We start from the raw sequence: 23465 nt of genomic DNA, 5'->3' as shown, positions 1-23465 counted from the left end.
TTGCCCAAATAATACCCGCATACAATGCCTAAGTAATACCTCTAAACAGTATTCAAATAATGCTACCATATAGTGTCCACATAATGCTGCCATATATTTCCTACACAATACTGGCATTCAATGCCTTAGGCCTCATGCACATGACTGTGACGTTTTTTGCGGTCTGTAAACCGCGGATTCGCAAAAATCGGAAGCTGCCCGTGTTGCCTTCCGCAAAGTGCGGACAACAATAGGACATGTTATATATTTCTAGCGGAGCCACGGATGCGGACAGCACACTGAATGCTGTCCGCATCTTTTACGGCCCCATTGAAGCAGCTCGGATGCAGACGCAGACAACGGTCGTGTGCATGAGGCCTAAAAAAAGCTAATACAACCATTATACAGTGCCTAAAACATGAATGAGTTAAAGGGGGTTTCCGAATGTACAATACTGAAGGCCTATCCTGAGGATAAGTCATCAATATCTGATCAGTAGGGGTCCGACTCCCGCCACCCCCGCTGATGAGCTGTTGTGGCACTGTGTGGCAGAATGCTCACAGCTTTCCAAGCAGCCATACATTTTATAGTGGCTATGTTTGGTATTGCAGCCCAGGCCCATTCACTTGAATTGAACTAAGCTGCACAAAGGCCATGTGACCGATGAATGTGATGTCACTGGCCTAGGAAGAGGCTGCAGTGCCTCAGCCTCTTTAAACAGCTGATTGGTGGAGGTGCTGGGGGTCGCGCACCTACCAATTAGATATTGATGACCTATCCTAAGGCCTCTTTCACACGGGTGAGTTTTCCGCGTGGGTGCAATGCGTGAGGTGAACGCATTGCACCCACACTGAATCCAGACCCATTCATTTCTATGGGGCTGTGCACATGAGCGGTGATTTTCACGCATCACTTGTGCGTTGCATGAAAATCGCAGCATGCTCTATATTGTGTGTTTTTCACGCAACGCAGGCCCCATAGAGGTGAATGGGGCTGTTTGAAAATCGCAAGCATCCGCAAGCAAGTGCGGATGCGGTGCGATTTTAACGCACGGTTGCTAGGAGATGATCGGGATGGGGACCCAATCATTATTATTTTCCTTTATAACATGGTTATAAGGGAAAATAATAGCATTCTTAATACAGAATGCTTAGTAAAATAGGGCTGGAGGGGTTAAAAAAATAAATAAAATAATTTACCGTAACTCACCTTAATCCACTAGTTCGCGAAGCCCGGCTTCTCTTCTTTCTTCTTCTTTGCTGTGCAGGACGAAAAGGTGATGGATCATGTGATGGACCATGTGATGAGCGCAGTGATGTCATCAAAGGTCCCCTACCCAGGTCCTGAAGAAAGAAGAGAAGCCGGGCTGCGCGATCAAGGTGAGTTAAAGAGGACCTTTCACTAATATACAAACTAAAAACTAACTATACCTGTGGGCAGAGCGGCGAGTAGCCAGTCTATGAGCTGTGTGCTGTGATTGGCCAGCGCTGCAGCAAGGGACACGCCTCCTACAAAAAAATCAGTCCAATACAACAGACGGAGCTGAGACACCGGAGCATATACCGGGCGAACGGAGCGGCGCCCAGGCATACTAGTAAGTGCAGGGGGGCCCCTGGGCGCCGCTCTGCCCACAGATAGAGTTAGTTTTTAGTTTGTATATTAGTGAAAGGTCCTCTTTAAATTATTATTTATTTATTTTTAACCCCTTAAGCCCTATTGTACTATGCATTCTGTATTAAGAATGCTAATATTTTCCCTTAAAACGATGTTATAAGGGAAAATAATACAATCTACACAACACCTAACATAGGTACCAAACATGCCGATTTTTCTCACGCGGGTGCAAAACGCATTGAAATGTTTTGCACTCGCGCGGAAAAATCGTGCATTTTCCCTCGACGCACCAGCATCATAACCGGCCCAAATCCATGACGCCCGTGTGAAAAAGGGCTAGTTTATCAAAATTTGAATTTACGAAAACCCCTTTGAAAGGTAAAGTCCTTGGTGGTCAATGATAGTTTACATGCTCCACTGTCCTGGTTGTTTGGGGATACATTCCTTGGGGACTTATTGGGAAATGGATATCCACGTAAATTACCCAGTTTTCCACCCTTTGGTTCTAGGCTCTTTCCATAGCCCAAACAAGTAATCAGGTGAAGTTGGCCATTACTGGTAACCCCCTACCACCAGGTACCTATTATTGTAAACAGGCAGTGACTCCTTTATATAAACATGTGGCCCTACAGCTGTTGCACAACCAGGGGTGCACCATCAATGAGGCAAGGTGAGGCAATTGCCTGAGGCAGCACCAGGTAGGGGGTTATCTGTTTCTGCAGTATAGTATTGGAAAGCACAGTGGGCACCGTATGTGGCGCTGTATTACCCTGAATGTTTTGTAGCACTGTATGTAATGTTTTCCAAGTATGTCTTTAACAGTAGGGCTGGAAGGAAGGGGTTAGGTTAAGAAATTGGCATTGGAGGGGAAGGGGTGCCGTTTCAGTTTTTGCCTCAGGCAGCAGAAAGGCTGTGCACAACTACAACTCCAAGCATGCTGGGAGCTGAAGTTTTACAAAAGGTGGGTGAGGCCCAGGTTGCAGACCACTGATTTATATAACTGTGCTTGGAGGCAGCATGTGGAGGTGCGTGCACAACGCGTGGACCTGTTATATATAGAGAAAAATGTTATAACTGGAAGGGAAGAACGGATCTGAGAATCTGCCAGGGAACAGCAGCAGCTGCAGGATCAGTTCCACAGAGGTCAGTGAGTTTGTTCTTGGTGCAGGAACGTCTGACATGAAGACATTGGGGCCTCCAGAATTTATAGGGGTTGTGAATGGCTCCTGAATATCGCCCAGCTTTTCAAGACTCTTTAATTACAAATTTGCCAGATTATGCAGCGACACATCCTCGCTCCTACATGGCTTATCACATAGGCCACAAGAAATTTTAGACTAGCACATTCATGTACATAAGGTGCATATCCATCAAGCAAACATGGTTGATAATAAAATGGCGGCACAACATTTCACATACAAACAATAGAGCTGAGAAATGGGGGTCATTCTAAATTAAAGTGGTATTATACCTACTATAAATGGAAAAATAGAAGCTCTTTGCGCACATTTTTGATCAAAAGTGTGTTGGGCCCATCTACCAGGCGTCAAGGTGGCTTCCGCACAGGGCCGGCTCGAGGATCATGTGGGCCCCCTTACACAGTGATAACTCTCTGAGTACAGAAAATTTTGTAGTGTTACCTGCAGTCCTATGTAAAACCACAGATAACACTAGTGTAGATCATGTAGTAGTGTTACCTGCGTCCTTAGTGGGCCTCCCTGTGCCTCTACCACGGACTCCATGCAGGCGGTGCTGCCTCCTCTTCCATCTTCATCTTGCCCCACACAAAATGTCCTGATGCATCTGTGTCAAGACAAAGGGAACACTGTGGGCATGGTGATGATGACACACACACACACACAGGGACAGACACACACACACAGGGACAGACACATGCACACACACACACACACAGGGACAGACACACACACACACACAGGGACAGACACACACACACAGGGACAGACACCTGTGCGATCATCAACCAACTTCTATCTAATCTGTGGCCACCTTAAGGGGGCATTAAGAGATGGATGTTAAAGAAAGAGATGGATGGTAAAGAAAGAGATGGATAGTAAAGAAATGGAGAGCTGGGAAAATGCAGGGGCGTTCTGCCAGATTAACATACTTTAGCCGAATGCGCTTGCGCAGCGTGCACACCCCCTCCTCCAGCTGATTGCAACGCATCCATGTGACTTCCGGTGCAGCTACATCACTTCCAGGTATAGACTTTTGTCCGGGTATAGAAAAGTGTCAGAACACCGGCACTTGCCTGGGTTTGCCGGGTGGTGGCGCCGGCCCTGCTTCCGCAGACTGGTACCTAACACTAATATACACCCTCTCTTGCACTTACTTAGGCCTACAATATTCAGGGCAGTGTAGGAACCAGCTACATTTGTACTCTGCTGAGAAGCCCCAGGAAGATGGGCATTGCTTAGTCTAAAAGAGGTGCTACCCTCAATATATACTACATGAAAATTTAGACTAGCACATTCATATACATAATCACAGGTGCATAGCCATCAAGCAAACATGGCTAATAAAAAAATGGCTGCTAATAAAACACATATGCCATTCAGTGGGTAATAAGCAGATGGCTCACTCTGAATTGTCACAGTTGGTGCACAGGTTCAAAAAGACACACCCCTAATTCTGTGCTGTATAAATATGTGTTGAATGGAACCGGCACTCAAACAGTCGGAGTACACGTGGGATTGTTTTAAATTTATAAAACTTTTATTAAATAATATACTCTTTGTGCACTTCTTAGATAAATATAAACATAAAAACATAAAAATGATATACTGATGCACACATTCAGTTCGAGGCTTTCAATAATCAAAGAGCAGTCGCTACTATGCTGCCCTATAGGTTCGCTACACCATATGCCGCTGCATCCGTATCCCACTTGTTTAGTGTGACTAGTGAATCGCAGTTTTCTATGGCCAAGCGACCTATTTGTAGGGCTATTTGTGTTGCTCCTTGTAAGTTGACAGTTTGAAGCCAATGGTTATATAAGTAATCACTGCAACAGGTGTACAATATAACTTTCAAGCAACAGTTCGCACTATACAATGCATCGGTCCTCTGCCATAGTTCTCTTAAGGCTCCAAGTGTGCCACCCAGGTAAGGTCAGTAGTCCGGTGAAATTTTTAAAGTCCCGCCTGTGTTGGTATTATCACAGAGATATGGCGTGGCTCCACATACAGACGTGGACAAAATTGTTGGTACCCTTTGGTCAATGAAAGAAAAAGTCACAATGGTCACAGAAATAACTTTAATCTGACAAAAGTAATAATAAATTAAAATTCTATAAATGTTAACCAATGAAAGTCAGACATTGTTTTTCAACCATGCTTCAACAGAATTATGTAAAAAAATAAACTCATGAAACAGGCATGGACAAAAATGATGGTACCCCTAGAAAACACAGAACATAATGTGACCAAAGGGACATGTTAATTCAAGGTGTGTCCACTAATTAGCATCACAGGTGTCTACAACCTTGTAATCAGCCATTGGGCCTATATATATGGCTCCAGGTAATCACTGTGTTGTTTGGTGATATGGTGTGTACCACACTCGACATGGACCAGAGGAAGCAAAGGAAAGAGCTGTCTCAAGAGATCAGAAAGAAAATTATAGACAAGCATGTTAAAGGTAAAGGCTATAAGACCATCTCCAAGCAACTAGATGTTCCTGTGAGTACAGTTGCACATATTATTCATAAGTTTAAGATCCATGGGACTGTAGCCAACCTCCCTGGACGTGGCCGCAGGAGGAAAATTGATGACAAATCTAAGAGACGGATAATCCGAATGGTAACAAAAGAGCCTAGAAAGACTTCTAAAGAGATTCAAGGTGAACTTCATGCTCAAGGAACATCAGTGTCAGATCGCACCATCCGTCGTTGTTTGAGCCAAAGTGGACTACATGGGAGACGACCAAGGAGGACACCATTGTTGAAAACGAATCATAAAAAAGCAAGACTGGAATATGCCAAACTACATGTTGACAAGCCACAAAGCTTCTGGGAGAATGTCCTGTGGACAGATGAGACAAAAATCGAAGTTTTTGCCAAGGCACATCAGCTGTATGTTCACAGACGAAAAAATGAAGCATATCAAGAAAAGAACACTGTCCCTACTGTGAAACATGGAGGAGGCTCTGTTATGTTCTGGGGCTGCTTTGCTGCGTCTGGCACAGGGTGTCTTGAATCTGTGCAGGGTACAATGAAATCTCAAGACTATCAAGGAATTCTAGAGAGAAATGTACTAGCCAGTGTCAGAAAGCTTGGTCTCAGTCGCAGGTCATGGGTCTTGCAACAGGACAATGACCCAAAACACACCGCTAAAAACACCCAAGAATGGCTAAGAGGAAAAAATTGGACTATTCTAAAGTGGCCTTCTATGAGCCCTGACCTCAATCCTATTGAGCATCTTTGGAAGGAGCTGAAACATGCAGTCTGGAAAAGGCACCCTTCAAACCGGACACAACTGGAGCAGTTTGCTCATGAGGAGTGGGCCAAAATACCTGCTGAGAGGTGCAGATGTCTCATTGACAGTTACAGGAAGCGTTTGATTGCAGTGATTGCCTCAAAAGGTTGCGCAACAAAATATTAAGTTAGGGGTACCATCATTTTTGTCCATGCCTGTTTCATGAGTTTATTTTTTTACATAATTCTGTTGAAGCATGGTTGAAAAACAATGTCTGACTTTCATTGGTTAACATTTATAGAATTTTAATTTATTATTACTTTTGTCAGATTAAAGTTATTTCTGTGACCATTGTGACTTTTTCTTTCATTGACCAAAGGGTACCAACAATTTTGTCCACGTCTGTATATATATCTATCAATTGTGTGTTTTACTCACTGCGTCCTGTATGGTCTCACTATATGTGTCCCGTAATCGGTTGCTGCCGTGGCGTCCCACGCTTCCACCTTTCTCCGGTATGCTTGTCTTACTTCCGGCTCTGCCGGGATCTCGCCTTTGGTCTCGCGAGAATCTTGTGTCGGGTAGTTATTTCGTGAGTCCCAATACGCATGTGTGAGTCAGCTGGAGTTCTTCCCGTCTCTGTTAAGGTTATCGGTTATCGATCCTTTAGTACATGGCCATGCACCGTCTCACAGGTAACACCCAGACGCGTTTCGAGATACTATCTCTTCATCAGTGGGTCGCCTGTGAGTCGTGATGTCTTGGTTCTTATACTCTCATCTTGATTGCTTGATTAGTCACACTTGTTTTCGCTGTGAGATCCAGTTCACAATTGGTTTTTCTTTTTCTCTGTGGTTCTGTCATTTCCTCAGTTTTTCGCCATCATTAAGGATTTTATTGTGCATCAGCTACTTTTAAAATTATTGCATAGTATCAATATTATACGATAGAACATACAATATAAAAAGTGTGATATAAAATATAACATCAATTGGATGGTATAAAATGTAACATAAAAAAGGAATATAAAAAAGCAATATAGAAAGTTTTTTTCATAAGTATATTTCTGTCAGCCAGAAGCTATATGTCTGCCCTTATTTTCCTATTACTATTTTTAATAAATTATTTCTTTTTTTCTCTCTTTGGATCCTCAATTATATCAATTTTGTATCTCCTTTTGGAGACGATTTTTCCATGAATTTTTCTTTTTTTTATAGATCTCTTATCTATACCTTCATTTATAACTATATAGAGTAATCCTGCATTTTTATGAAGGGACCCTTATAGGGGAACATCCTTATCAGAGGGTTTCTATTTTTAGAGGTATCAAAGATGTTTCCGTCAAGACTCCACCTACATGTCGTAGATCATCCTCTCTATCAGATTTCTAGGTATAATTCTGTGGTTCCTCTACTTAACACCATACGTTCAGATGGATCCATATTTTACATAAACCCAAAAATTTCCAGATCTGAATTTAGTCCTGCAGGGAGAAGACTCCCAAAGTCGTATATTCTCCTGGACTCTGCCCGTGACATTCTCATAATGTGATTCCCCCCCCTCCAGTGTATGTCTACCTTCTCCAGGGCCACGAACGAGAAACCCCTGGGGTCACTGTTGTGTACCAATTTAAAGTGGTTTGATAGGGAATGACCCCATTATCATCCTGTGTCTACAAAGTCCAAGACATTAAGGGGAAATGTATGCTGCATTGGGGGAACCAAATCAGAGGGGAAGAGGGAACAATGACAACATGGCAGACAACTCATAAAGGACACATCAGCTTAGGCTACATTCACATTTGTGTTTTTCTTTTCCTGGTGTTGATATCAGGCATAAGATCTCAATACTGGAGAAAAACGCTTCCATTCTGTCCCCATTCATTGTCAATGGGGACAAAACTGAACGGAATGGAGTGCACCCGAATGCATTTTGTTCTGTTTGGTTGCGTTCCCATGGGTGCAGAGCAAGACGGATTCGGCACGAAACACAGTGTAAGTTAATGGTGCCAGATCCGTTTTCTCAGACACAGTAGAAATCCGTCATGACCATGTTAAAGATAATACAACCGAATCTGTTCATAATGGATGCAGCCGGTTGTATTATCAAAAACGGAAGCATTTTTGCTGATCCCTGCCTAATAAGGCAAAAACACAAGTGTGAAAGTAACCTAAAAACAAGTACAAGTGCACATAACAAAGCTTACATAATTCTTTAATAATATCTTATGCTGCACTATATATATGAAAAATAAATTACTGGACTACTTCATTAACGGGGTTGCCCAGGATTAGAAAAACATTGCTGCTTTCTTCAAAAAATACCACCTCTGGTCTCGTATCGCAGCCCAGCTCCATTGGAGTCGATGGGACAGAACTGCAATACCACACACAACCTGTGGACAGGGGTGGTACTGTTTTTGGAAGAAAGCAGAAGTTTTTCTCATTTTGGTCATACCCTTTAACTCAGAAATTGCTGAATAACATTTTAATTTGAGAATGGCTCAAGAGTTTGTCAAGCCATGTAATCGTCACTCCTATATTGCAAAAAAAAATAAAAAATCGATTTAGGAGACTGGGAAACAGCCAAAGTGATGTATAATCAAAAGAAAGCTGGGCGAGGACTCTTTGCAAGCTTTCCCAGCTCCGGAAAAACATTTTAAAGGGCTTTGTATGGACACACAATATCTACAGTACATAGTGCTGTACGGTTTGGCAGGCCCACAAATTCCCAGGGACACTTTGTTCTAGGCAGAGACAAAGAGCAAAGTCTAAGATGTGAGTGCCAAGTGTAGTGTCAACCAGGATGAGCATTAACCCAGAAGATTCCCGATAGCCATAAACCTCTGCAGAACATTAGAAAGGAACCTAGAAGGCGAAATCCCAACAACTACGACCACTGACCCAGTACCATATGCATGCGGCGCAGTCCAGAGGAATTACTCAAGGGCTATGGTGCCATAAAAATCTGGTGGTCTAGGGACAGATCTTCTCTCACTTTCCTTATGGCAAACAATCTGGGCTACAGTAGGGTGTAGGTTTAGAGCACCTCAGAAATTAGCCCAACCTATTATGAGGTTCAACAGTTGGTGTTATCTAATCATGGAGAAAGGGTCAAAGAGTATATATGTGGGGGGCACAGTTGGAAATGCATGGTATACTAGCTTGGGGTAGTCCCAGCCTTGTATAGAGAACACTCTGTAGAGGAGTGCTGTGCATAGGGGTACATTGCTACCCTCCTCAGTGGGTACTTGCACTGCATGTGTTTGAGTAGGAGCTGCTTGGCTCAGGAACATTGAGAAACACAGGTCTATTATATGAGTGACTTCCCTTATAAATTTACATGAAACCTCCTAGGTTTTGAATATGCAATCAGGTTGGACTTGAAAGTCGGAAAACATACAGGTATTGGACGAGTTGCAAAGGAAATCTTAAAGCTTGTTCTTAAACATGACCCATTTAAGTGCCAAGAGAACAAATAAAAATAAATGTCATCCAAGCCAAGACAAAATATCGGGAAGTGTACATGTGACCCCTCATGCTTCTAAGGACTCATGCACACCACCTTTGCCCAGTCGTGCCCATATTGTGGACCACAAACAGACCTCACTTGAATGAGTCCGCAATCTGGAAAGTACGGTGCAGAACGGAGGCACTACATAGTGCTTCTGAGGGGTTTCTCTTTCTGCCTCCGCACCACTATTTTCTTTTGGTGCGTACGGATCATGGACCCTTTCAAGTTAAATGGGTCTGGATCCATCTGTGGCGGATCGCAGTCCCCAATGCATGTAACGGCTGTGCTCATGAGGCCTAATTCTAAAGCCCCACACAACCATATCCATTTGCAGTCCACAAACTACTGATACTGGTCACTTGCATGCCGCATTTTTCTACTAGACAGGACCTGTTTGAAAATTTGTGGAACAGCCACACGGATGACACATCAGATCCGACAGACCAAAACTACGGTTGTGTATATGAGGCTTAAACTTGAGCAGTGGTCTTCAACTTGTGGCTCTCCAGCTGTTACTGCTCCTTTTAGGGCTGTTTCACACGAGCGGATGCCGTGCGTGACATCCGCTGCATGAATGACAGCCAAGACCCGATGCGGACAGCAGAAGCACGGAGCATTAACATGATTGATAATGCTCCAAGCCTCTCTGTGATCTCTTTACTACGAAATCACAGCGACAACTTTATCTCACTGTGATTTCGTAGTAAAGAGATCACAGAGAGGCATGGAGCATTATCAATCATGTTACTGCTCCGTGCTTCTTCTGTCCGCATCGGGTCTTGGCTGTCATTCACGCAGCGGATGTCACGCACGGCATCCGCTCGTGTGAAACAGCCCTTACACTGGGTGATGTAGCTTGACAACTGCTGACTACACGGTCTAAAAATGTACCAGATTTACTTTATGCCATAGACAAACAAAAGAAATCTTAAAAAAAAATAAAAATAAAAAAAAAATAAGCTTTCTGTAACAGTTTGCTAATGTTTATGCAGAAAGATTGAAAGACAAACTTTCCTTAGCGTGTTCTGGGATTTTTTTTTTCCAGGGATTAGTGTCTCTTTAATAAACATGGAACGTGGCCGGATACCCAAATTCTTATTCAGTTTGATCTACAGTTCTGGCTTATTTCCAGTAGTAAACCTACCTCACTGTGTAATTTGCTAGAGCATCAGGCCTTTCACTTAGTACAATGCAGGACATCGGTTTTACCCAAGGTGATTATTTAAAGAGGTATTTTGGATATCAGAGAACCCCTTTAAGTGTCCTAGACTATTTTTTTTGCTGCCCTTGAGTGCAGCAAAATTTGTGCGGCTGCCACAGACCCATTCAACTGGAATGGGTCCGTGGTCCATCCACAAAAATAAAAAACACACCAGGTTCTATTTTTTGCAGTCCAGAGGCAAGGAGAGAAACCCCACAGAAGCACTCTTTAGGCCTCTTTCACACGGGCGTCTTATTTTTGGCCCGGATAAGAGGCGGGTGCGTTGCAGGAAAATGCCCGATTTTTCAACGCAAGTGCAAATCATTGTAATGAGTTTTGCACTCACGTGAGAAAAATCGCGCATGTTTGGTACCCAAACTTCTTCACAGAAGTTTGGGCTTGGGATCGGTGTTCTGTAGATTGTATTATTTTCCCTTATAACAAGGGAAAATAGCATTCTGAATACAGAATGCATAGTAAAACAGCGCTGGAGGGGTTAAAAATAAATAATTTAACTCTCCTTAGTCCACTTGATCGCGAAGCCCGGCATCTCCTTGTGTCTCCTTTGTTGAATAGGACCTGTGGTGAGAATTAAATACAGGTAAAGGACCTTTGATGACGTCACTCCGGTTATCACATGGTCTTTTACCATGGTGAATCACCATGGTAAAAGATCATGTGATGACCGGAGTGACGTCAAAGGTCCTTTACCTGTATTTAATTCTCACCACAGGTCCTATTCAACAAAGGAGACACAAGGAGATGCCGGGCTTCGCGATCAAGTGGACTAAGGAGAGTTAAATTATTTATTTTTAACCCCTCCAGCGCTGTTTTACTATGCATTCTGTAACCATGTTATAAGGGAAAATAATAATGATCGGGTCTCCATCCCGATCGTCTCCTAGCAACCGTGTGTGAAAAATCGCACCGCATCTGCACTTGCTTGCAGATGCTATGCGATTTTCACGCTTCCCATTCACTTCTATGGGACAGTATAGAGCATGCTGCGATTTTCACTCAACGCACAAGTGATGCGTGAAAATCACCGCTCATGTGCACAGCCCCATAGAAATTAATAGATCAGGATTCAGTGCGGGTGCAATGCGTTCACCGCACCCGCACGGAAAACTTGCCCGTGTGAAAGGGGCCTTAGTGCTTCCGTGCCTCCATTCCACACTGCGCCTTCCAGACCCATTCAAGTGAATGGGTCTACATCAGTTATGCGATGCAAAAACTGACAGGGCCCATATATTGCAGACCCGCTGTTTGCCGTAAGAGAAATGAACAGACCAGACTATTTTATGGGCTGCCCATCTTTATTACAGAAGTAGAAATAAAAACATTACATGGTAAGGCAGGGAAACAAACAATTAAGAATGTTTCAGTGTTACTGACGTAGTAAAAACAGCATTTTTCTTCAAATCAACATTAACAAACAAAAGTAGGATTGGTGACTAAAGCTATAGGAAGGGCAACCTATGGGTCAAGAGTAGGGGATGGGGAGGGTATTGGGCTCCGCCACCCAGCGTCTTTCCAGTGAGGAGGGGAATGCATGGAGGGATTAGGCTTAGGTGCTGGAGTCAGTCTTGGACTCATTGAGACTGTTCTTCCTCACTGGCTCCTGAGCCAGGCCGCAGGGGAAAAGGCCATTGGTCATGCGCAAGCTTCCTGAGCTGTAAAGACAAGAGGAGTAGGTTACAAAAAGACAGACTGTCAAACTGGTAAAAAAATAAAATAAAAATTTAATAAGAAATCCTATAAGGCCTCCTGCTTCCCGCATTTGCGGATCTGCAATACACGGGCACCACTCCGTGTGCATTCCGCATCACGGATGCGGACCCATTCACTTCAATGGGTGCGCAAATCCGAGGAGATGCGGAACGGAAGCACGGAACCACTACGGAGTGCTTCCGTGGGGTTTCGTCCCGCAAAAAGATAGAACATGTCCTATCTTTCTGCGGAACGGCCAGATCGCGGACCCATTAAAGTGAATGGGTCCGCGATCCGCTGCGTCTGTCCCATAGATGGTGTTTATGCATTGTGGCCCACAATTTGCAGGCTGCAGCACGACCACGGGACACATGTTTGTGTGCAGTAGGCCTAATTCTTATTTCAAGGTGGTGAGATTCCCAACAAGACTTTAGGGGGAGAAAAAAAAAAAAGAAAAAAAAAAAAAAAAAAAACACTAAAGAACCCCTGCCCAGGTACAATCTGAAAAGATGTTATCCCACATATAGGTCATCAAGTTAAGATCAGTAGGGGTCCAAAACCCAGAACCCACACTGATTAGTTGTTACTGACGGGTTACATAGATTAATTTGCTATCATGCTATGTAACCCTTTACAGTTCTGGAATGTATTGTAGAACACCGACATAATGCTGTCAATGTTATCCAATACATTCCAGCATTGTAAGGGTTATATATCATCATAAATCAAGATAATGCTATGCGACCCCATCAGTACTGGGAGGTCAGGACAGGAGCTCCACAGACACGCTGCGAGTGCAATGCGCTGAACTCGCTCCCGTGAAAGTGGCCTTAAAAAAGGTAATTTGTCGACTTCATTATTACATAAAGAAATAATGTGGTAGAAATGTCACATGCCAACCAGAAACCTACGGTAATAGCAGATGTACTTAAATCAGTCTACATGAATGAGATTATCATACAATAAATAGGTTATTTACATTAATTCCCCCCCCCCCCCCTCCAAGATACTCACTTCTCCGGGGATTCCGAAACAGTGGTCATAACGGGATGAGATGGTTTACCAAAAAAGAAGCTGGCCCACCAGTGACCAGGATCTGACTTTGGAAGACCTGTTAAACAAGAACAGCTTATTACATGCGTTATCATAAATATGAGCACTTATGAAAGTCTGGCTACAAGACCTTTGGACAACCCAACATTTGGTCCATAATGAACATAAGGATCAAAGTTGATGAATTTGGCAATGTAGGCACCATCAGCAAACATACCGGATTGTGCAAGTTTTTCTGGGCACTGAAGAGGTGTGCGCTTAATCTAGGCTTGCTAAATCTTGGGTTAAACACAAGTTATGGGGCTATCTCCATATAAAAAATACATCATTTTATATGGAGCCCTGTCTGGGCATGGATCATGTCAACACTTCCTACCCCAGCAAAGGAGGCTCTGGAGCTTGTTCACTCTTCTATCTCTCTATCTACTATATTTGCAAACTTCTAATTGTTGTCCAGTGGAAAACCTACAGAAGGTTAAAGGTTGAGCAAAGTGGAATTGGACCATTGTGAGCTTGGCCTCCAACCCAAGCACAGCCCCCCTCCCCCTCTTCCTTTCAACTGCACAATCCGCGCAGATCTAAAGGTTATCTACTTCTAGAAGATAGACACATTCATACTTGTGACAGGCAAGCTGTCAAGCAAGCAAAGTCAGGTCTTGCGGATGTAAATAAGTTATATAACTAGTCCTGGCTTTGCAGTGGTAAAGTCTAATACCCAAAGCCAGTTATCAAGTGTATGTTTACACAACGCAAACTTGTGTAACATGCAGGTGATAAAGCAGGTCAAGGTAGCGTACCTGGGTGGTGAGGAATGACCTCTCCAGAGTAGTCCACACTCCCACATGAGCTGTTACTAGAGGTGGATCCCAGGCGTCCTGTAAAAACAAGCCAAAGATTAGTCTCACAATAATAATAATATCTGCTAGTAACCTAGAATAACATGGAGCACACTGGAAGGTAACAGATGGTCCTCCGGTGATTACACACCACACTGGTTAATAAGTGACTGGACCTTGACAGCAGTTTGTATGCATCTGCTTCTATGGGAGGAACTAAGGGGGGGGCAACACCATTTTCATTAAAACTGATGTACCAATTAATCTTAGGCTACTTTCAGATATACATTTAGGTTTCAGGTTTTGAGATCCGGCAGAGGCCACGGTTGAGTTTTGCTTACACATCAGTAAGCATCTGTTCCATTAGGAAGCGGTTGTGTGACATTGAAATAGAAATAAAAAAAACGGATCTGTCACTAAATACGTTGAAAGTCAATGGGTGACAGATCAGTTTTTTTTAGGAATAAAAAAATAAAAATAACTTTACTGGCGGATCCGGTTTGTTCTGTTTCGATTGCCGACACAAACCTGCAGCTAGCAGCGGTTGTGCGTCCGGTCACAAAACAGATTGCTGGTGAACCGTTCAGGACACAGAGCCTTCCGTTCCCCTTTCCATTCACAATGCATGAGGACAAGATAGAACCGTTTTGGCCCAGTTTTGAGATTCTCTGCTGGATATCAAAACCGTAATAACAAAACACATGTGAAAGTAGCCTTAAAAAGCACAACCACACTTCTACCAACATCAGCCCTGGTTAGATCTACAATGTCACTAGCACCATTTTTGAGTTCTGCCTTACTCCATTGTCCTTATAAACAGACAAGTCCACGCTAAAGCCTCTTTCATACGTCAGTGAATCACAGATATGTGCTGTCCGGGGTCTCCATGGACAGCACATGTAGCCATTCACACATCAATGGTTTTCCACAGGCTGCGGGTCCGTGGTGCCCTGTTTTGCCGTCACGGACATACCATGGACATGTGAAGGAGGCCTAACAGCATCTCTGGATGTGACTGGAGTATAAACTGAAACTCATAAGACAAAGGCCTTTTTGGGTGCATCCAACACAAATACCTTCTAGATCGATTAAAAAGCTTTATCTGCCACAAATAATGTGATACTCACTACGATAGTAATCATGTGTTGCGACAAGTGAGCCACTGGATGGAATCGCTGCCATGTTTCAAACCTTGCTTGGACTTAAGATGATGTAAACCCTGGAAGATAATGGAAAAAAAAAATTGAGTTTAAAGGGATATACATACAAGTGCTACAAAAATGTAAAAAAAAAAACAAAAAAACAAAAAAAAAAAAAAACACATTAAGGGCTCGTTCACATGATTTTTTTTTTTGTGTTCCGTATACGGTACCATTGAGTTCAATAGTGCCGCAAAAAAATAAAAATAAATTACCCTACCCTTACATGCTACTTGCAGCATGGCCTTGTTACATGGAGATAAGCCCTTCAGGGAGGCTATAACAATGTTCTGTATCTCATACGTTATCTCCCCCATTAACCCAAAAAGGGGCTATTTTTTTAACGAACCCAAGTTCGCTCATGTGATTCCAATGTCGGACACTGGCAAAAGGTTCTGTCTAGTCACACAATATTCCCAAGAAAAAAGGGGCTTGTTGTTTTTAATCACAGACCCATCTGCGCTCATTAAGAACACCTACAGATGTGGCAGTGGAGTGATTAACCCTTTAACCCCAAAAAAAAGGCGTTTGTGCTACAAAAAAAACTCAATGGGAGAAGGTGAAAATGCAGTCAAGGAAGGGATGGGGGAGTGGAGAAAAATAAAGCAGCCAGGGAGGCTGCAAGAATTACTGTGCATTCATTACATAGCTTGTGCCTACATGGAAGAGACTTGTACAGATTTCACGCCATTTCCCCTCCCAAGTACTGTGATGTGAGGCCCATAGCAGGATCTACAGCTAAAAGTGCAATGAACTGTAGAATAAGTGAAATATGGTGTAAATGGGCCTTAGGTTTTAGTTGTTTAGGTCTTATTCCATGAAGCAAGAGAAGTTTATGGTTTGTGAATGAGTGACAACTTTAAATGTCTGGCATAGAAAGCCTTAGGGCTGTTTTGCGCAAATGTGGTTGGCTTGGAAAAAACGGGCCATGTATCTGCCGGATTTCCCAGGCTGACCACACTCCCCTGAACTGACTGCATCATAGTGTTTTCTGATGCAGTCACTTAATATCTGATTAGAGATTTCTTGTACCGAGATTACACCATCATGTGAGTACAGTGCAACAGATGCCCAGTCAGCCCAGGAGATCTGGCACATATTTTTTCCTGGGCCAATCACGGTCTCGTGCATGAGCCCTTAGTCATGACATTGCGCTCAAGTCTCGGTTTTAGCCATGAGTTTTCAGCTAATGCAGCAAAGAAACGTGACATGATTGTCACATTGACCAGAATAGACCCTAAATGCATTTCAAAGGGCAGGAAGACCAGGCAGACTCCTGCAAGATGACAGGTTTACAAGGATCAGTTTTCTACCAACAGGACACATCTCTTCAGGAATGTAAGATGGATATTTCGGTTTAGCTTTCAGCAGGTCAAGTTCGGTGGATGGTCAAGTCCTCACTGACTGCAGCAATCTAGTAATGGGTCTTCTAGACAAGACATGAAGACCTGGCATAAAAATGGGCATACATGTGATCAGTGGGGGACATAACCTTCTACTTTGTGGAGATGTGGTCACAAAACCATTATCTTCCTCAATACAAGTGAATGATGCTCCCAAATCCATCAAGTAAGAGATCTCTGGACCCAACCAATAGATCATCAATTCTAAGGTTTTGAATCAAAGTAGATTCTAGTGGGCAAGTAATTAGTTCGAAAGGCAGCCAAATTGGTTATTTTCTACTGGACCTTTGGGGCCCACTATGGTATCACAGTGTGGGCCCACCGGAGGATCCTCTGGTTGGCCAGTTTAACTCTGTGTGGACATCTGTGGCTGCAGCTTCTCTTGGCCCATGATTATTTTCACCCAAGGTACTATTTGTATAGGGATTATATGCCCCCCTCATTTTTAACCCAGAAGTCTAATCAAACAATTAGATAAAGGGCTCCTTATTAAAGAATCTGCCATGCAAGAGCATAGAAAGAAGACCAAGCAGCTGCTATGGGGCCCTTGATTATATGGGGCCCAGCCTTGGTTGCCATATCCTTTTGCCATTAGGTGGAAGTCCTTCTGTCATGGGTGGAAAAGTGCTGAGGTCACTGTAATTAAGCATGTGGACTGTGGGATGAGCGGTCACCTGGCTGCCTAATATCTGAACACAATGGACCATCATCCTCCGTCAAGTTACATAACAGGTCACTTATTGCTCATGATAAGTAAGGGGATTATATTATTAGACGTCCACTAGAGCCACAGGTGATTTGTATGCCAAGTTGTAGCATTACCTAACAGACCTCAATCTACAGTGAGGAACACAAGTTTTTGAAAACCCAGCGATTTTGCAAGTTCTCCCACTTAGAAATCATGGAGGGGTCTGAAATTCACATTGTAGACGCATTCCCACTCTGAGAGACAATTTAAATAAAAAAATAATAATCAGGAAATCAGTGTATGATTTTTAAAGAATGTATTTGTCTTGCACTGCAGAACATAAGTATTTGAACACCTGAGAAAAATCTGTGTTAATATTTGGTACAGAAGCCTTTGTTTGCAATTACAGAGGTCAAACGTTTCCTGTAGTTCTTGACCAGGTTTGCACACACTGCAAAAGTGATTTTGGCCCACTCCTCCACACAGATCTCCTCTAGATCTGTCAGGTTTCCGGGCTGTCGCTGAGCAACAGAGTTTCAGCTCCCTCCAAAGATGTTCTATTGGATTTAGGTCTGGAAACTGGCTAGGCCACTCCAGAACCTTGATATGCTTCTTACGGAGCCACTCCTTGGTTATCCTGGCTGTAAGCATCTGGTCCTTGTCATGTTGGAAGACCCAGCCACTACCCATCTTTAATGCTCTGACTGAGGAAGGAGGTTGTTGCTCAAAATCTCACAATAAATGGCCCCATTCATACTCTCCTTAATACAGTGGAGTCGTCCTCTCCCCTTTGCACAAAAATCACCCCAAAAGCATGATGTTACCACCCCCATGCTTCACAGTAGGGATGGTGTTCTTGGGATGCAACTAATTCTTATTTTTACTCCAAACACGACGAGTGAAGTTTAGACCAAAAAGATCTACTTTGGTCTCATCTGAGCACATAACTTTTTCCCCCATGCCTCCTCTGGATCATCCAGAAGGTCATTGACAAACTTCAGAAGGGCCTGGACATGTGATGACTTGAGCAGGGGAACCTTCCGTGCAATGCATGATTTGAAACCATGATGATGTAGTGTTCTATCGACAGTGACCTTTGAAACTGTGGTCCCAGCTCTCGTCATTTCATTGACCTCCCTTGTAGTTCTGGGCTTTAACCAAGCTGCTTGGCAATTGCCCTGTAGCCCTTTCCAGCCTTGTGGAGGTCCACAATTTTGTCTCTGGTGTCTTTTGACAGCTCTTTGGTCATGCCCATGGTAGTAGTTGGCGTCTGACTGACTGTGGGGTGGACAGGGGTCTTTAAAGAGCTCAGACAGGTGCTACTAAGTTAGATTAATGAGTGGAGTAGAGGTGGACTTTTTAAAGGCACAGTAACAGGTCTTTGAGAACCAGAATTCTTGCTGTTTCTCAGGTGTTCAAATACTTATGTTCAGCAGTGCAAGACAAATAAATTCTTTAAAAAAAAAAAAAAAAAAAAAAAGAGAAAATATGATTTTCTGATTATTATTATTTTTTTACTCTGTCTCTCAAAGTGGGAATGCACCTACAATGTGAATTTCAGACCCCGCCATGATTTCTAAGTGGGAGAACTTGCAAAATCACAGGGTGTTCAAATACTTCTGTTCCTCACTGTATATGTTATAGACCTGGGCCACAGAGATGGCAGTCTATAGTATTTGCACATGCCATAGATTTTAGGATGTGATAAAGAAAGAGGATATAGTCAAAAAGAGAACTCTCTGGTTTTACGTAGGACTGCAGTTCAACCTACTATATCGTCTGTACCACGCTGCTCAAACAGTGAAAACCCAGCTCTGCTACATTTTATATAACTGCAAAAGAGAGGAGCGGTTTGGATGACAACCCAGACAGGAAAGGGTTAGGGGATGATTAAGTCTCTCTACAGTTTCAGAAAACTGGTCTGAACTGGCTAAACCACATCCACCACCTCCCCCTCCCCCTACTGCTTCTTCCTCCTCCCCCATTGGAACAGCTCTCTGCAATGAGAATGGGAAAAACAAACTGCATGCAAGCCCCAGAACAAAGACTCAGCTGCTGAAACTCATCTTCAACCCTGAAGTCTAAGCAAACGGAGCTGCATGGGCTCCATTTGGCTCAAGAGCTGACAATCTAAGAACAACAATGCTGATTGGCCGGGGTATAATTAGACATTGTGACAATAACTGTATCTATAACGGTCATGGCTTTGTGATTGTAGTACTTATCCGGACACGCTTCATGGGTTTTTTGGGGGTTGCTATAGCAACGATTGTCAAATTTTTGGCTACAATTTTACCATGGAATTGTAGCAGATTAAATGGACGTGTACATTGCGGACACTGGGATGCTTGTCTAGGGACTATTAACACATGCGATTTTCACCATCTGCCATAGTTGGAGCTACCTTGGTGCTTCTCACCCCCACTGGTTACATTGCACATTTCCTGACCACAGCAGGAACCCCCCCCCAGAGAAGAATGCTACAATGTATCACCCAGATTAACCCTTCACTTCCTGCATGCCCCCTAACATTCTCTACAGCTATAGACATAGGTATAACTTAACCCAAGCATCTCACAGCTCTAAACAATAATAGGGTTTGTTATTGTTTTGAGCATATGGCAAGAACATATACCACAGAGCTGTACAGTGGCAGCATTGCAGTGCCATAGGGGTTTCTACAGACCCCAAAAACACAGGTACAACACTAAATGCTACAATATTACATTTGTGTATGTAGACATAGCAGACATAGAAAACAAAGACACAAGGGCTTGTAGGCATGCAGCCACGTTAACCCCATGGGTACCTGTATTCCGACTGTATACGTCCTCAGGAGCCTGGCTCTGGGGGTTAGACGCTAGGCGACGGGGCCCATTTGAGGAGGAGAAGCTGGGCCTTGTCTCCACGACAAACAATTTGATCACTGAAGTTATGCTGCCAAGGCAGAAGTGGAGCCAGTTTATATAGTGTGGTGGGAGGGCACAGCAACCAGTGGGAGGGGGTGGGCATGGACAGTGAGGCTCTGGGACTGGGAGGATACTGTCTGAGGAGCACATGTTTAGCCATGCAGAACTTCATTCCCTGTCCTGTAATATTATTCCTGCTGCTGATGTATCTAAACCTTTCATGTGTGATACTTTCTCCTGAGCCATGAGGACATGTCTACAGAGCTACTTTATGTCAGCATAGTGGGGCTCATTTATTATGGCTTCTTATGCCAGGTTTTGCGTCACGTGGACCTGTTATACAACTTTTTAAGAGCCCATGTGCCTAAATTTTGCCGCAGGAGATATTGTTACGCCACTCTTGATTCTGGGGAATGGTGGGGCTAACATTTAAAGGGGTATTCCCATCACATACAATGGGGGCATATCACTAGGATAAGCCCCCCCATTGTCTGATAGGTGCGGGTCCCACCTCTGGGACCCGTACCTACAACGAGAACTGAGTGGGGAGAGCTGTGGCTGAAGGACCCCGGGTTTCCCGGGGTCCGTCCACCACCGATCGCTGTTCACCGCTGCTCTTATACAAGTGATTGGGAGCGCACCGCGCACGCACGGCCCCTGCTCCCAATAATTTCTAAAGGGCAGACAGAGCGCTCGGCTATTTTCGGCGGCTCCATTGAAATGAAGGGAGGGCGGCTGCGCAGTGCGTCCTCCACTCATTTCCCCGCTCTGCTCTTGTTGCATGTGCGGGTCTCAGAGGTGGGACCCGCACCTATCAGACAATGGGGGCATATCTTAGCGATATACACCCACTGTATGTGGGGGCATGATGACTCAAATCTACTAAAGCCAGGGGCTAAAATAGATTTCAATCTAGGCATACGGACTGGAGGGGGGGGAGTGCACCAAATTTATGATGAGGCACATACTCTGGCAAATTATGGTCTTCAGGGGCGGATTGGCCTTAGACCTTACAAGGAAAATTCCCGGTGGGCTGATGCCCATAGGGCCACCTAAGCTCTCCTCCTTACGCTAGCCAGGTACATAATGAGCTCTGAGCGGTAATTAACTCTGTGAGAATCAGAAACTCACGTACCCCACCAGCAACCGCACATGCGCTCTGAATTGAACTGCTCTGGCCCACATCTCACCTCCTAAGCCCCCTGCTCCGTATCTGAATCAGAGACAACTGGAGGAGGACAGTAAATGGCATCTAATGATGGCCACAACAGAAGGACAGCTATTGGGGCAGTATATCGCGCTGCTCTATTGTATATGGTCCTGCTGGGACAGTATTTTGCGCTATGGTATTGCGCCTTTCGTCAATTTGGACACCCCTAAAACATGGGGACAATTTTATTTTTTTTCCAAGGCCACTTTAAGTTCCCAGTTTGTCTCTTACGATCTTTGATAACTAGCCCCCATTATGTGTTATATTGTTAGCTGAACTGATGTATCTAAGCCTATCGTATGTGATATGACGCTGCTAAACCAGTGTATCTGAGCTTATCATGTGTGATACCCCCTCATTAATACACATTGCACTACGCTACCCATCACTAGTGGATAAAATTGTTTTCAGAGACGCTTCTTTAACAACATCACTGAGTCCTGATGCTATGATTAAATGTCTGATGATTCATGACTAACACCTCCAACGCTCAGGTACGAGACGCGCCAGATCTGACAGGGCACACGTGCACTTCATAGTTGTAAGGCTACTTTCACAGTAGCGTTCATCAAAAACGCTTCCGTTACTGATGATACAACCGTTTGCATCCATTATGAACGGATCCGGTTGTATTATCTTTAACATAGCAATGACAGATCCGTCATGAACTCTATTGAAAGTCAATGGGGGACGGATCCGTTTTCTATTGTGGCAGATCGTGGCAGAGAGAACGGATCCGTCCCCATTGACTTGCATTGGGGGTCATGCCGGATCCATCTTGCTCCGCATCCCAGGACGGAAAGCAAACTACAACATGTTGCGGTTTGCTCTCCTGTCTGGGAACGCAACTAAACGGAACAGAATGCATTTTGGAGCACTCCGTTCTGTTCAGTTCAGTTTTGACCCCATTGACAATGAATGGGGACAAAACTGAAGCGTTTTTTTCCTCAGTATTTAGCCCCTATGATGGATCTCAATACTGGAAAACTAAAACACTAGTGTGAAAGTAGCCTAAGCCTGTCATAAAGGGCATCTGTTAAGATCCTCACTGCCTGGCCCTGTCAATTAAAGTATAGAGGGCCCGGCAGTTGCAAAAAGAGCAGAGCCTCTAGGTGTAACAGTGACGCCCCCGTTGCTCCTAGAGGCTCATTTGCATATACTAAAACTTAATGCAATGCGGGCACATATGAAGATGGGACCAGCACAGATGCCTTCAGATGCCAAGCGCACATGCAACAGGTCAGCCAGTGTCATAGGTACAAATCTGCTGACAGATGCCCTTTAAGGGCTCATGCACAAGGGCATATATGCCCCGTGCCCGTATTTCGGACCACAAACAGCAACTGACTTGAACAGGTCCGCAATCCTCAAGATACGGAGTGGTGCGGAGCAGAGGCATGAATCGGAAGCCCATGAAAGAGCTACGAAAGTGCTTCTATCTGATTTTTGTCAGTGCCTCCACACCGTAAAAAATAGAAGATAAAAATATATTTTTGAAGTGCGGACCGTCTCCTGCAGATCGTGGACCCATTCAATTCAATGGTTCTGCATCCGCAAAAGATATTTATAAATGTGCACCTCACACCTGTGATCTCTTAGATGGCCTCTGCCGAGTAAAGTATTTCCTAAGGCTACTTTCACACTTGCGTTGTTGTTTTCCGGTATTGAGATCCGGCAGAGGATCTCAATACCAGAAAATACGGTTCCGTTTACT

The 23465-nt window shown here is 43.9% G+C and overlaps 1 protein-coding gene across 1 annotated transcript; it reads right to left on the bottom strand.

The window, feature by feature from the left end:
* Positions 1-12040: 12040 nt before the first annotated feature.
* PPDPF (pancreatic progenitor cell differentiation and proliferation factor) lies at positions 12041-20598 on the bottom strand. The gene is made up of 5 exons (XM_044272850.1): positions 20442-20598; positions 15470-15561; positions 14304-14381; positions 13468-13564; positions 12041-12416 (listed from the first exon to the last, which is right to left on the bottom strand). The coding sequence occupies exons 2-5, from the start codon at positions 15522-15524 to the stop codon at positions 12311-12313; spliced, it is 336 nt and encodes a 111-aa protein (XP_044128785.1). The 5' UTR covers positions 15525-15561; positions 20442-20598; the 3' UTR covers positions 12041-12310.
* Positions 20599-23465: the final 2867 nt, after the last annotated feature.

The sequence above is a fragment of the Bufo gargarizans genome, unplaced genomic scaffold (assembly GCF_014858855.1).
Source record: "Bufo gargarizans isolate SCDJY-AF-19 unplaced genomic scaffold, ASM1485885v1 fragScaff_scaffold_136_pilon, whole genome shotgun sequence".
Taxonomy (NCBI): Eukaryota; Metazoa; Chordata; class Amphibia; order Anura; family Bufonidae; genus Bufo; species Bufo gargarizans.
The sequence above is the reverse complement of the archived record's forward strand: the minus strand, read 5'-3'. Positions and strand labels throughout refer to the sequence as shown.

Bases quoted from the DNA above. Each gene is read 5' to 3' on its own strand.
- PPDPF (XM_044272850.1), bottom strand. From the start codon at position 15,524: ATGGCAGCGATTCCATCCAGTGGCTCACTTGTCGCAACACATGATTAC. The intron at 13,565-14,303 runs GTACGCTACCTT...CTTGTTTAACAG, and splicing joins GGTCATTCCTCACCACCCAG to GTCTTCCAAAGTCAGATCCT. The intron at 12,417-13,467 runs GTGAGTATCTTG...TTGTCTTTACAG, and splicing joins GTTTCGGAATCCCCGGAGAA to CTCAGGAAGCTTGCGCATGA.